This window comes from Castor canadensis, chromosome 5, assembly GCF_047511655.1.
Source record: "Castor canadensis chromosome 5, mCasCan1.hap1v2, whole genome shotgun sequence".
In the NCBI taxonomy this organism is placed as follows: Eukaryota; Metazoa; Chordata; class Mammalia; order Rodentia; family Castoridae; genus Castor; species Castor canadensis.
In genome coordinates, this window is record NC_133390.1 from 56,793,108 (window position 1) to 56,808,159 (window position 15,052).

General features: G+C 35.9%; 1 protein-coding gene across 7 annotated transcripts in view; it reads right to left on the reverse strand.

Moving 5' to 3' along the window:
- Positions 1 to 457: 457 nt before the first annotated feature.
- Cd47 (CD47 molecule) overlaps positions 458 to 15,052 on the reverse strand; it is a 48,358-nt gene continuing 33,763 nt past the window's right edge. Inside the window, exons 7-12 of one of the 7 annotated variants that reach the window (XR_012447931.1) lie at positions 13,907 to 13,999; positions 11,786 to 11,832; positions 8,068 to 8,099; positions 6,750 to 6,774; positions 6,103 to 6,135; positions 458 to 4,355 (exon numbers count right to left, since the gene is read on the reverse strand). Coding sequence is in view for 4 of the 7 variants with exons in the window: in XM_020170958.2 (XP_020026547.1) it covers positions 4,351 to 4,355; positions 6,103 to 6,135; positions 6,750 to 6,774; positions 8,068 to 8,099; positions 13,907 to 13,999 (188 nt within the window). In the remaining 3 variants the exon portion in view is untranslated. The remainder of the gene's footprint in view (positions 4,356 to 6,102; positions 6,136 to 6,749; positions 6,775 to 8,067; positions 8,100 to 11,785; positions 11,833 to 13,906; positions 14,000 to 15,052) is intronic. The other 6 variants (XR_012447932.1, XM_020170958.2, XR_002212860.2 and 3 more) reach the window with 6 other exon arrangements.

A 15,052-nucleotide genomic window follows, 5' to 3' on the forward strand; every position in this document is an offset into this window, starting at 1 on the left:
CTTAGATTTGGATTTTTAACTTGTGGTCAAATAGACAACCAATTAAAATGGAGAACCAGGCATTTCAGTTTTGCAGAGGCTTACCTCATTTTATAGACAAGGACACTGAGGCACAGTTAAGTGCCTTGCCCAGGTTCTCAGCTAGTTAGCAATACTGCCAGAACTAGAACCCAGCTCTCCAGTTTCTCATGTGATGTTCTTATCCCACCATGGGAAAAATTAATTAAACGTAGTTATGAAACATAGTGGGCCTGTTGAAAACTCTTAATTAGAACTCTGTTCTAGTTAAAAGTTCATGTATTGGGCATTATACTTTAAAAAGGAATTTGTACTTATTATTTTCAGTCATCCTTTGCATTGTTACATGGGATATGGACAACTTGAAAAAAGACATTAATAAAATAAATCTCAGAAATGTGCTCTCATATGCTGTTGCAATAGAAATAGTTCAACAAAATAGCTTAAAGTGTTTTATTAAGTATATATAATATTACAGGGCAATATTTACAAAGTTATGTTTTTTTTTTAAATAAAAAAGTACCTTGGCAAAGATTGCAGATATTCAAAGCTTCAAACAGTGATAAATTGATTTAATACATATAAAAAAACCTTTAACGGTAACACAGCTGTAAAACAACTTTGGTCTTTAAATCACTGCAAAGAAATGGCTACTGACAAATAGCACACCTTTAATTGCTATGCAGAAAGGCCCCCGAGAGAGCACCTTGAACATAGCAACACTGGAGTTCTCTTTATTATTTAGAATGGTTAATGGATATTTATATGATGTGGGATTGAATTCTCAACAATGGCTTTTGTAAACAATGTTTTGTTTAATAAAAACAAAACATGTTTTCTTGGCTCACCAATCATAACAACACTTTTAAGATTCCACTGATGTGGTCTTTCAGAGAAGCTTATTACAAATGCTTTCTTTTTTCCTTCTTTTTTTTCAGAAGACCAGATTTGTGGAAAACCTGGTCTTAAATGGTCATAATTAAGAACTGTCAAAGTTAAAGGCAGGGAAACTTCCTGATTACTGCCCAACTCTTCAGCATTAAATTGGACTACTCCAATTAGCCACAGAAAGTGACTTAAAGGGATCCCCAGTGGGTGATGGCAGTTAGCAACTCTGAATATACGACACACTTGTAAAACTCATGTTTCTAAATAAACTCTCAATCAAATAAAATACAGTAAAAGGAAAAAGGGTTGCCAGACAATTATTTCTCCAGTTTCCAACAACAGGCAAATAAAGGTTATATTTCCGTATATGTACCACTGTTCGCCATTTTTAAATACTCATTGTAAGACAAGAGAAATCTAGGTGATATACAGTTTAATTCTTATGCATGAGATGGAGGAATAAACTTATCACTTTTTGAGCTTTATTAACTTAAATCACAATTTGGTTGGTCACTTACTAAATTGATTACCATGCCCTGAAAAAAAAGCAATATTCCCTTATTATGGGATAGCCCCATTATTATAATTCTCAAAAATTTAAGCAGAATGGACCTCAAATTCCCAGATAAAAATTACCTTTTAATGTTTTCAGAGCTGGTGAAATTTGTCAAAAAAGAAAACTCTCTACTCACCCTATTAAGAATAGTGAGAAATTTAAACACAGTCAACTCTCAGTTATGTACTGAGTGTCTAATGTATGCAAAACACTGCAGGAAGAGAGAAAAAAGAAAAGTGCTTCCTGTGGAAGGAATTTAAAACCCAGTGAGAAGAGCAAGACAAAAAAACCAAAAGGGCTAAGGAAAGAAGTACCAGGGAAGGGTGAGAGATGAAAGAGGCCGCTAGACAGATAGGGACAGACTGCCAAAGACAGCCAGTGGGGGAGGAAGGGCTGCTGGAGCAGAATGTTTTGAAGGAGAATAAAAATGTGGTTTCCAGCAAAAATGCTGGAAAGGTTGTTGCAGAAAATGACAAATGTTATCACTGTACTATTGTACAAATGGAGAATGTATAATGAATAAAAGTGAGTGGAGGAGATGACAGGAATTGGGATTGGGGACTAAAACACATCTTATGGGGCAAAACAGGTATCTGATGCTCAAAACATTGTTAGCAATTCAAATTTGATATGACAGGAATCAGGAGCCATATAAGTCTGATTTACAGAGAATGAACTGGCCCAATGATGCCCAGGCAAGAGGACTCCTGCTGCCACCGACCCTTATCCAGAGAAGCTGACAAGCAAGAGAAAGAGTTGATTTCATGTGACATTTCTCCTGCTACCTCTGGTGGCAATTTTTAGGGCAGTGAATGTCTTGAAAGGCAGACAGCATCACAGAGATCACAACAGATGGGCAGACCCAAGACTGAACCCCAAATAAACGTGAGTTTACTGCATATTAAAAGGTACAACTTTAGATCGTAAAAAATTTGATTTTACACAGTTTCATACCTTTCTTAATAGAGAACAAGAATTTGGAGCTTTTCAAGTCCATCTGCTTTTTTCCCTCATCAAAACTGACTTCTATAGTGACAAACAATGTTAGCAAAGTGTAAATATTTTCAGAAGAAAAAAGAGCAGCAAGAACCATCAGATTTGTATAAAGCAATGCAGCTCCCTCTCCATATACTAATATTTTTGAGAGCTACATAGTCAGGGAAGATATATATTTTTCTCCAAGAAAAGTTGTCTTGATAATGTGTTCAGTTTTCTGAGAGGCCTCAGCAGATCATAAGTTTAAGGTTTGTCATGGGCAAACCACTTGGTCCCAACATGAAATATGACAATAAATTTGGCATACAAGAGGCACATGGAAACATTCATACACTAAGAAATAACTGTCAGTAGTTACAACTACAAATATGTCTTCTTACACAAACAGGAAGAATCACTAGTATTTTTAGAGGGTATTAGTGAGCAGTCAAAAAGACTTGGCAAATCATCTAGAAGTTTTTAAAGTTTGAAATAATCAAATATTTGCATCAAATATAATTCCACCCAATAAGGACCTTTGATTTTAAATTATTTACTAAAAACACGAAGTTAGCATTTGCTCTCCTGTAGGTACCTCACTTTTGTCCATACAGAAGATGCATGTGCCTACCTTATACATGTGCACATACAAACACACACCCACAAACGAGGTAAAAAACGAGTGCTAATAATCTAAAGTACTCAGGCAATCACAACTGTCGGAACATTGATTTTCTTCTAACTGGGGCAGGAAATGTGTGGTTTTGTTTTACTTTTCAATCTTGGGAAGGGGAGCAGAAGGCAGGATACAGGAGGAAGGTGATGAATGTTCATCATGCAACAGAGACACAACAAGAGTGAAGCTGCCCTTCCGGGGCTTGCCTAGGGCCTGGTGGAGACACACAATATGTTGCCATGCAGGAGACGCATAGTTCAGATTTCAGTCTTGCTTTTTCATGCCTCCAATCAGAAAAGAAGTGAAGAAACACTGTAGATTTTTGCTTTCAAATCAGAGGAAGGGAATACATATGTTACAACCATAGCTATTTTTGCTGAAAAGTGTGAACACAGTGCTCTGAGAACAAGTCTGCTGATGATCACTGATGCCACCATGACACTGGACCATGTTCAAAGAGGAGAAAAGGTGCCACATCTTTCTTGTATAGCAGAAGCAAGTAACAGGAGGACAAGACAGGGTTCAAAGGGTTGTGTGAATAAAAGAAAACCACATCCATCAACAAAAGTTCCCTAAATCTGGGATCTATAACACTATGTCCAAGGGGGAATGTATGAATGGCAACCCCCAAGAACAAAGACCACTATCTCCATCAGTACTACAGCACATGTAGGTGGCATACAAGATGTTCTCCAGCAATTCTTGTCTCTACTTAAGTCACTATTTTCCTGACTCAGAAGTGGCAGACATATTATTCAGCTAGTGGCTGTAACTGCCAAAGCTGCTGGGAACCTGAGTTTACTAAGGCTTGATGGGAGCCACTGTTTTCATAAGTATTTCTGAGTAATCACCAGGTTAGTGCTAAGTAATTCTTACCCAGAACCAATTTAAACCTAAAGTCAAGAGGTCTTAGGATCTGAAAGGCATCATTCTTGGAAGTTGCCTCTTCTACTTTTGCCCCTAATTGAATAAAAATTACAAAAGAAAAATGGATAGCAATTGGGTACACAACACAGATCATAATTCTTTTATTAACTAAATTACAGTTGCTTTGAATATAAAGTTAATTGTAATAACCATTTATGGGTCAATGACTTGTGTTCTCTCATAGATGAAAACCAGTTACTGTTTTTTTTCTTCTTCCCAGCAGTGAATCATCAAAGCCATGGTGCTTAAACACAATTGTATTCCTTCATATCTATGACTCTCCAAATCAGAGTCCATCACTTCACTTCAGTTATTCTGGAAAAATGAAAAATATACATCATCACTATTTGAGTCTATTTTTATACATTAAGAAGTTGATGCATTATTAAAATTTGGAATTATTTCAGATTTAAAATATTTTCAGATTTAAAAATATACAAAATATCATTGCAAAGATCAAAGGCAGAAACCAGGCAAATCATTAGCCTTTTCAGTTTTGGTAAGTAAAATGCCAACATCAAATGAATATAAAAATCAATAGTCTGATAATCTTGGTTTGCTGGGAGGAAAAGCCAAGAGATGTTAATTTTCCAAAGCAAAAGATATTGGTCTTAAAATTAAATCTTTTATCACACTCATTTTAGACCTATATCATTCACTTAATATAAGTGAAACAGACTTATGATAAGACACAGGTAAATGAGGAAGTCCCTAGAAAGGTACCTGGAACCTCACTGATTGACAAGGCAGATACGCTATGAACACCAAGCAGATGATTTTGATTGGCTAAATATTAGCAAAATTAAGGTCACTTCAAAGATCATCATAGATTTCATCTGCTATGAACAAACAACAATTCAAGCAAAACTGCTTTACCTTACCTCCTGACACAGTGGTTAAAAAAAAAAATCATGTTAAGGGAAAATAACAAAAGAGGAGACATTCAAAGTTCTTACAGTGTTCTTTTGAAAATAGAGAAAAGTTTAGTTTCTTCACTCAACTACAGAAAAATGGCACCACAGTAGGAAAAAGAACAAAGAAATTGAAAAACAAAAAGACCTCAGACACAAACACACCATGACTGCAGGTACCAGTTTTAAAATTTTCTTTAAATTTATTCTTACTAAGTACAATATTTTTTAGAAGGCAGTGGCCTGTATAAGAAAACACACATTTAAAGGCTGTGACACAAGCCTACAAGCATGGGATCATTCTGTGACTCCTGGTTGAACACAGCCTAAACACTGCTTTAAATTTAGTTCACCAACACATGATCCAAGTGTTTTTAATCTTATGTGAAAACTAATTGCACTCAGGAGAACAAAGCATCGCGTTATAATGTTCTACTTTGTTATAGAGGTGAGCAGGTAGGTCACAGACTCTAAAACAGTGAAATATAAAGTAAAACATTTACATGAAAAAGGAATGACTGCAAATACTGAAGGTATGAAGAAACTTGAAAATAAGATAAAAATCACAAAGTTAATGGAACTGAAGAATCTCAGCATATTAAGGTAAAATCGAAGTAAGTGCTAGCACTCAGTATCTCAGACTTACTTAAAAATTAAAAAATGTCACTGAAATATTCAGCAAAAATTAGGAATTATTAGTCTAGAGTACAAAAAATAAATAAGTAAATAAAACAGCAGTCAAAGCTGGAGTGACTCAATGGATCTCTCTCTCTTTTTCTTTAATCCTCTCCCCTACAGGGCAGAACCAAGTTCCTGCTTGGAAAAGTGGACATTAAATCTCATGGTAAAAGAAACTTGTCAAAATGACAAATTGCCAAACTATGAATTGCCTTATAAAAGACATTTTAAAATTATAATCAACAGGTGCTGAATCTGAAAAATGTTTTACCCAAGGTGGCAATTTGATATTTACAATTTTTGTAGTCACAATTTTGCCATTTTTAGCAAGCTAGATTAACTTTTATACATCAGTAAATGTAGACCTTTATGATTTGACAGTATCCCTTTTATTTAAAAGACGAAGCTTTTTGCTTTCTTTTCAATGCTTATAGTTCAACCAATCAATAATTATAGGTACATTTTATACTTACCATCATTCATCATTCCTTTTGATTCTTTAAATGCTAAGGATTAGTAATAAGCCAAGAAGGCAATTAGTAAGGTTCCATGATTAGAAATCATTTCAAAATAAACAAATATGCTGCTAACTATTCCACAACTCTATAGCTAAATTCATTCAGTGACTATCGTTTTATTACAAAGCATTTCTATAGATCATACCCCACAGTATCCACAAAGGAAACAGATTTAGTTGACAATATACAGATCTAGATTTAAATAGAAACTGAAAAATTCTGGTTTCATTCCATGATGATCGCCTGTATCTTTCTGAAGTTCACAAATCAGAAATTGGAACTGAGATTCTTCTCTATTTAGGGTGCTATATGTCATCTTGGCCAATATAAAGGGGCAATGGTCCCCTTGCTGAAATATCACTTGGGTAGGGTAAACATCTACTTGAAGGACACAGAACAGTGCATTTCCCCCAAAGGTGAGGATATTACAAAAGCAATACTCCTAATTCTTGATGAATTATCAAGACAAGAGAGGTCAAGGGAAGAGAAAGGCAACTAGATTCTTCCAAGGCATAGATGGGTATTCTAACTTCTTGGAGGGCTAGTTTGTATTATGATCTGATAATGGACTAAGAAGAATATACAAGTTTATAACCACATACCATTAAGGGGTTCCTCTACAGCTTTCTGGAAAATATTTAAAATATATTTATGTAAAAACATAATTTATGCCATGTCTTTTTATACTAAAAATTGTGTATACTAACATTTAAACTATATAGTAAGTAATAAATCCTACTGTCTAAAAACAAATAAGGTAGTAAAGGCTGAAGCAAAGCTTGCAAGTATAGTTAATAGTTTAATAATAACTGTGTTACTCTCTTCATATTCTTTTTCTATACAAAATTTCTCATTTCTCACAAAAATATTAAGTGCAAACATGCAAACAGCAACAGTACAATACATAATACAGTAAAACAAGAGATGGAAGCAAAGTAGAATAATCTCCAAGTCATGCAAATGAACTCAGTAATAGGGAAAGAAAACTGTTAAGATCTAACGGTCTAACTCAACGATTGGGTTATCTCTAAGAGGCACTATGGTGTCTGCTGGCTGCTTATACTAATGTAGCTATAGCACTGACCTCCTCTGCTAAATGCTGAGGTGAAACACACAGCCTGCCAACCTGCCCTTTGGGTGTGGTCTTTGAGGTTTATTACCTAAGAAAACCTTCTTGCCATAGAAAGATCTACTTATAGGAAGCTGAATATAATAAAGTCCTCTCCAGATCTTATTTCCATAAAAGAGCTCTTGGACCTGTCACCATGATGAGCTATATTTATAATTATTTTTTCCTTCTCATTTATCTCCTCCTAAAGTTGCTCCTTTTCTTAGAATTTCCTCAGAGAGCTATTAAGGTATCCAAAATACAGTAAAATCTGAAGTAAAATTTTCAGGGAGAACAATGTTTATAAAATGGGGTGGGGAGATGAAACATAATTCAGAACAGACTTTTCTGTTCTGAATAAAGCAATATTTAAATTACTTTATAGACTGTAATTTCTATTGAAATCAATTTAATATAAATCTCCTTTCTTCATCATTAAGCTGGAAACTGTCATTCTGTGTATTCACATCAAGTGAATCCAACAGGTGAGGCAAGAAAATGGCATCGGCCTCCTTCTGATGGAAGAGGTAATAACCATTACTCCTACTCATAAACTTTTCACGCCCAGGTATGAGAAGTCAGTACAATCCTAAGGAATCATTTATTCCATTTCATTGATACCTAAATGACCAAACTTAAGTTTTAAAAGACAATTGGGCCCATTCATGCAAAGGTCATGAAATGACTTCAACATTATCTTAATTTGATGTTACACTAAGCCAGGAGCAAAACAGTTCAATATTCCAATTACCAACCCTCAGTCTAATCCATCAAGCAACCATTCTCAATTCATTTAATAAACTTTAACTTACCCTAGGAGGTTGTATAGTCCTCTGATTGGAAGCTAATATAAATAAAAAATAATATAAATTTAATAAATGAAATACATGTGATATTTAATTTCAAGATAAAATGTTCAGGGCTAAACTAGAGGGTGCCAGAGACTCCAGTGGAGTTCGTGCTTTGATACTGTATTCAAAAGTACAAAATTTTCTTGACTATAAGCATCGATAGAAGAAAATAAAGCAAATAAGCTGACTAGGTCAGATAACAAACACACATTTTCTCTCATCTGCACATGCCATCTCTCTCCCAAAGCAGTCACTGGGACACTTTCCTTGGTGGAAAAATGTGGTCATTAGTCATGCCCACCAGGAGCTCTGCATCTCTCCCTATTTCACTCAGCCAGATGTGGACAGAAAGTGGCAAAGACTAACCTTCCCTCTTCTTCATCTCCCTCAGCTCGCTGCTCTTGTTCCTTGTAGCCCAGCCTTTTTCTTTACTTTCACCTTTCTAGTTTTCAGAGCTCCAGATAGCTAACAACATTTAGATCCCTCTGAGTTTAAACAGCTGTCCTAAGCAGCTAGTTCCTACCACAGTCGAGCCCTCGTCTGCATATTCCTCCTTAGCTGTTGAGTTTCTCTTTTCACTGCTCCTGAATGGATGGATTTGTTAATGAAGATGAAGAAATACAAGGCACAGACTAAATGACAAAGTACTCTACTTGGATAGGGAAAAAGAGCTACCTGGCTTATAAAACCAAATGAAGAAGCATTACAGTTGCTATAATGCACAGATCAGAGTCCCACAGTTAAGGAAACATGAACAACTTTCTTTGAATCATTCAGTACAGGATGTTGTTCTCTTACTATTTTTTTTTGTGTGTGTGGGATATCAGGGTTTGAACTCAGGGCCTTGCCCCTCTAACACTTGAGCTGTGCCTACAGCCTTTTTTACTTTAATAATTTTTCAGATAAGGGTCTCTCACTTTTTGCCCAGGACAGTCTCAGACCATGATTCTCCTATTTATGCCTTGTGCACAACTAGGATTACAGTTACATACCACCATGCCAAGCGTATTTGTTGACATGGGGTTTCATTAACTTTTTGCTTAGGCTGGCCTTGATCCTTTCTATTTCTATCTCCCTAGTAGCTGGGATTACAGGCATGAGCTACCATGACTGGTTTAATATTCTTTTTTCCATGCAGAATTTCCTATACTACTCACTTCTTTCAGTTCAAGAAATCCTATTAAAAATATTAAAGTGCAAACATGCAAATAGCATCAACAGAACACATAATACAGTTAAGCAAGAGACAGGTTGGCCTTGATCCTTTCTGTTTCTATCTCCCTAGTAGCTGGGATTACAGGCATGAGCCACCATGACTAGTTTAATATTCTTTTTTCCATGCAGAATTTCCTATACTACTCACTTCTTTCAGTTCAAGAAATCCTATTAAAAATATTAAAGTGCAAACATGCAAATAGCATCAACAGAACACATAATACAGTTAAACAAGAGATGGGAGAAAAACAGAATCATTTTCAAGTCATGCAAACTGAAGTTGGTAACAGAAAGAAAATCTGCTAGGTTTACAGAATTCCATTGTAATCTGGCTTAAAAAATAGACTTGGTTTATTAGCAGACTACAGCAGGCCCCAGGACAGCTTTCCTGTTCCATGTGATTCATTTACTACCAGTCCTCCAGCCCTACTTATCGAGCTTCTAGAGCTGATGGGCAAGTGGAGTGGATTCTGACCCAAGGTCAGCCAATGTATGGGCGAGCCCAATAAGGCTCTCTCAAACAGGAAAATGGCATCTGACTGACTGCTAAGTTTCTACTTCCACTGGAATTTGAAGAGGAGACATAAAGAGTAGAAAACTGGAGATGAGAAGGGAAAGTGAAGAAGAAACAGAAAGTAAGCAAGGAGGAGCTCAGAGCTTAGAGATATAGGTAAGAAAAGCTATCAGTATGAATAGGACAAAAAACAGGGACTTAACAGAGGCTGAGTTAGCTGACTAACAGGCAAAGAATCAAAGGCAGAGGAACTCAGAAACCACAGCTAACAGAAGAGCATCAACCAACTCCTGTTGCTGAGGGCAACGTGACGACTCAGTCCTGATGGATTGATGTGCTGGGTCCTTCCAATGCTAAGCCAGTTCTGCTCCACAGAGGCCCCGTTCTGTACCCGCCCTCATATCTCAGCCTCTGTGAGTGCCATGGTTGACTTTAAATTAATGTCCCTCACTGAGGAGGCACCAGGGGAGTGCTTTATTCCTTGTACCTAAACATAAAGGCAACCTTTTTCAAAGTGGTATATGGGCTGAGGTGCATGAAGGAGATTTAGCAGCCTCCCAAATAAACCAGCAGGGTGAGAGCTTTGTTAGGGAACATCGAGACAGTTATGTGAGTACAGCAGCCTACTTCAGCTAACCAGGCCTCACACCTAGGTGCAATAAAAGAAAAGAGAACTATCTAAACCATCCAGGTGTCTAAATTTCTCCTGGTAATATAAAGGGTCAGAGATAAATATTTTAGAATTGTGTTTCTGAACTTATAGATGTGTTTATAATAATTAATATGAAGAACTGAAGTAACTCCCTTTCTTCCCTAATAATGTAGAGTTTCTAAGTTCCGACGCTCAGGTCCAAGGAATGTCACGCTTAGCAAGCACATTGTGAAAAGAGTTATGTGAGGAACAGTGACTTGAAGGCACACCAGTTAGTTCAGATCTTTTCAATAGTACAACACTCCTCCTATCTGTGCCTCCCAAGCAGCTGGGATTATAAGTCGCCAAGCTTATAGGCTGAGATGGGGTCTCACTAACTTTCTGCTCATACTGGCCTTGAACCACAGTCCTCAAATTTCTGCTTTCCAAGCAGTTAGGATTACAGGCGTGAGCCACTGCACTCAGCCCTATTTCCAGCTTTTCAATTCTTTGGAAACATTTTCTCTAGTGATATCATACTTACCTCTCCTCAACAACGAACAACAAAATATGTATGAATACATATATACACAATGTGTGTGTGTGTGTGTGTGTATGTACTCTCTGCTTCTGTATCATTCTAAAATATTTTAGATGTTGTGGTAAATATGGTTCTAACTGCTACTACGTGTTTTTGTATCAAAATACTATTTTATGCCTTATACTGAACTAACTGGTAATGGCTTTAAAAATGAGCAAGTATTGACTCTTACAAATAACAGATATAAGCATCCTAACAGATAAGCATCCTAAACAAACGAGCCCAACCTTCAATTAATTTGGAAAGATAGTTCCTTTTAATCTTTTATATGCTCACACAGACCCTGATCTCACTTGATAAAATTTAAAATACTTTTAGTAAGAAAGAAAACAAAATTCAATGCAGTTTTTAAAAAGGCCACAGAAAGGGAAAGCCAAATCTTACTAAAATTACAATTAAGGCTACAAATTTAAACTTGGAAATAATGAAAAATGGAAAAGTTAAAATTCCCACAGGATGTGCTAGATCCTAAACTCTCCCTTTAAAGAGAGAGATGAGGATTTTATTGCATTTAAATCATGACCATTCATTTCTAAAACTACATCTGCAATGAGTAGAAATTATTTTGGAAACATTTACAACTGTTACTTCCTGATACAAATGCTCAAATTTGCAACCTTAATGTTACATATATTCATATTTACACAGTCAAAAGATAAAAGCAAACACATTAATTTTCCTAGTCTACCACGTTATTGGAAGAGCAATTTTCCTGTACCTTTTCTCTTCTCGCCTTTCAATTTTCAGAAGGTATCTCTCTGCACTCTGGCATCAGACAAGTTGATGTGAGAAGTTAATTTAGGATATTCTCAAAATGTCAATAAAACTGGACTAAATTTTTAACTTACATATAGGATATTTAGACATTAAGCCATGATAAAGAAAAATAATTTGTAGGGATTTCACTTTCATTTCATTTTAAAACAGTGACATTTACAGTTAAAGTGGTTTCACAGGCTTCTCAGAGATGGAGAAGGTAGGAGAGTAAGGTTGAGGGGGCAGCAGCAAGACAATGCCCACTCCTCTGTGCAGGAATCACCAGCCTTATGGAAGCTCTACTAAACATCATTTTTTGTCAGATATGGAAGGCATGGGGAGGCACAGGAATAAAAGGGAGGCATTCCAGATAGTGAGGAAAAATTAAGAATGGAGAGCTGACCATCAGTCAGACATCTAATTCTACTTCATCAGAGTTATGTGAATACTGCAGGTCACATTCTGTTCTTAGGTATTCACGGGGAGTGACAAAATCAGCAATGTCATCCTTCAAGACATTGATTGGAAGACTCAACAAAAATAGAATATGTATCAGCATTCAAGATGCTCACCACGGCTGCCACATGAACACCTCTTGGCTTCAGATGTCTTAACTGTTTTAAGGACTTAAGTGGCATGAAATTAGGAACTTTCCCTGAGAAACAACCAAGACTTCTGAATACATAAACTAAATATAGGGAGATTTTGGTTGAGTATTTTAATTGTTTATATGATAACATTAATTAAAAGGGGGAAAAATAAACAAAAGAACCAAAGTTAATTATCAGTCATGGAAAGCTGAAGCTTAGAAGAAAGGGTAAAATTTTTTCAAAAGTCTTATACAAATCATATGGAAAATTTCTTGACCACAATAATTCAAGTTCTGTATTAAGTTTTAGAAATATTCACCTAAAGCAGAGCAGAAACATTGATTTTTTTAAATCCATGAATTTGTAACTTTTCATTATTTTGATAGATGACTTCACATCATCAATAAAGAGTTTTTTGAAGGAATATTACTATAAATCACATTGTAAAGAACATTGTTAGCTTAGATAAGGCAACACACTAGTTTCAAGCACTATTAAAAGCATCCATTTCTCTCTATGAATGTTTAATGTAAGAATTTATACAGAAATCTGTTATTTGAAAATTGGCAGATTAAATACCCAGGTGTGGAACAATGACGTTAACTCCACATTACTAAGAATTGATTTTAAAAGTAGTAAAATCCTCAATTTCAAAATTATTTATTATTATATTGGTTTTAACTAAAAATGTTTTAAAAGACAAGCATTGGATGTCACTGCTCTTTAAATTAGCAAAAGTGACAGATTCTGATTTTCAATTCCTGTTTCCTTAGGCGTGTCCAAGTGTGCAACATGGTGAATGAGAAGAGAAAGCAGCAAATAGATCTCTGCAGAAGAGCTCTATCACAGAAATAAAATAATTAAAAATCCTTTTCTATCAATTAAAATTGAGCCTTTAACGATCTCTTCCTTTACTTAGTATAAAAAACTATATATTCCAATACATTAAGTCAATTTCTTTTCTTCTTTCATTTTGGAAGTACTGGTGGTTTGCACTTAGGGCCTCACACGTGCTATGTGGGTGCTCTACCATTTGAACCATGCCCCAAGCTCTCTTTTTCGCTTTAGTTGTTTTTTGGATAAGGTCTTGTGCTTTTGCCTCGGGTCAGCCTCAAACTATAATTCTCCTATGTAGCTCCTGTGTAGCTGGGTGACAGGCACACATCACCACACTCAGCATATCTGTTGAGATGGGGGTCTTGTCAACTTTTTTGCCTGGGTGGGCCTGGAACCACAATCCTCCCAGTCTCTGCCTCCCCAGTTACAGATGTGAACTACCAGTCATGACCTCTAATTTCTTTAAAGTAGTTAGTAATGCAGACTTTTCATTAATTCATATGCCTTTTGGCCTCTTTAATTATCTTTTCTCCAATTGTATGCTCTCATTTTTCAGAGCTATTAGTATATTTCCTAGGCTTTGGAAGACCCAATTAAAAGCCTTTTCTAAGTTTTATATTTAAAATTCTTGGTATATAAAAATAAGATTGACTTACCCACAAATTTCATATAAACTAGTCCAAGTAATTCTGCTAGAGCTATGATACCCAAACCTGAAATCAAAAGCGGACCATGCACTGGTACACATGCTGTAGAAACAAATAAAACTTTATGTTAGAAATGCCTACAAAATAACTGAATTTTTCAAAGGAATCAACAATAACTAGTAATATCAAAGCTTTGTGTGTGTGTGTGGGTGTGTGTGTGTGTGGTATTGCGGATGGAACCCAGTCTCTTTCATATGCTAGGCAAGTGAGCTACACACCCAAGCATATAATATCAAATTTTAAGGACTGCAATTCTTGTTGTAATGAACAATTAGTAAAAATTATCTACATTTATAGATAATAAAAAAAAATTATCTTCATTATTAACTCAGTGAAATCACTCCACATTATAAACCCTCCTTTGTACAACACACCCGTATCATATGAAGGCTAGTGAAAAATAGTGTGCAAAGTCTAAGGCTCCAACCAGTTAGAGCCTGGTTATTTTAAAGTTCTTCCACAAATACTAAAATAATAGTTTGGCTGCTAGAACAACCAGCCTACAAGGTATATATAGTTAACATTCTTGAAGCAGTGAGGAAAGGATTATTTTCACTGGGTGGGGGCAGGGAGAGAAGGGATATGAGTTAAAAAAGAAAAGGCCACAACAACAACTGCTGAAAAGTTTGTGGAGAAACAGAAAATCTCATTCACAGTGGTAGTGATTCACTGTCAAACGGAGTTTGGTAGTTTACTACAAAACTAACTGTACCTTAACATACAATCCAGCAATGGCACTCTTTGGTATTTACACAAATGGAGTTGAAAATTCATGTTTGCACAAAAACATGTACATGGGTGTTTATAGAGGCTGTATCTATGTTCACAAAAAACTGAAAGCAACCAGGAGATGCCTTAATAGGTAAATGCATAAACAAATTAATGTCATATTCCCAAAGTAAAATATTATTCAGCACTAAAAATAGCATGCAATCAAGCTATGAGAAGACATGGAAACTTAGATTTACATTTCTGAGTGAAAGAAGCCCATATGAAAAGGCTAGAACATTCTGGGAAATGTAGAACTATGGAGACAGTAAATAGGTCAGTGTCACCAGAGGTCTGGAAAGAGAGAGCTGAACAAGTGGAACACAG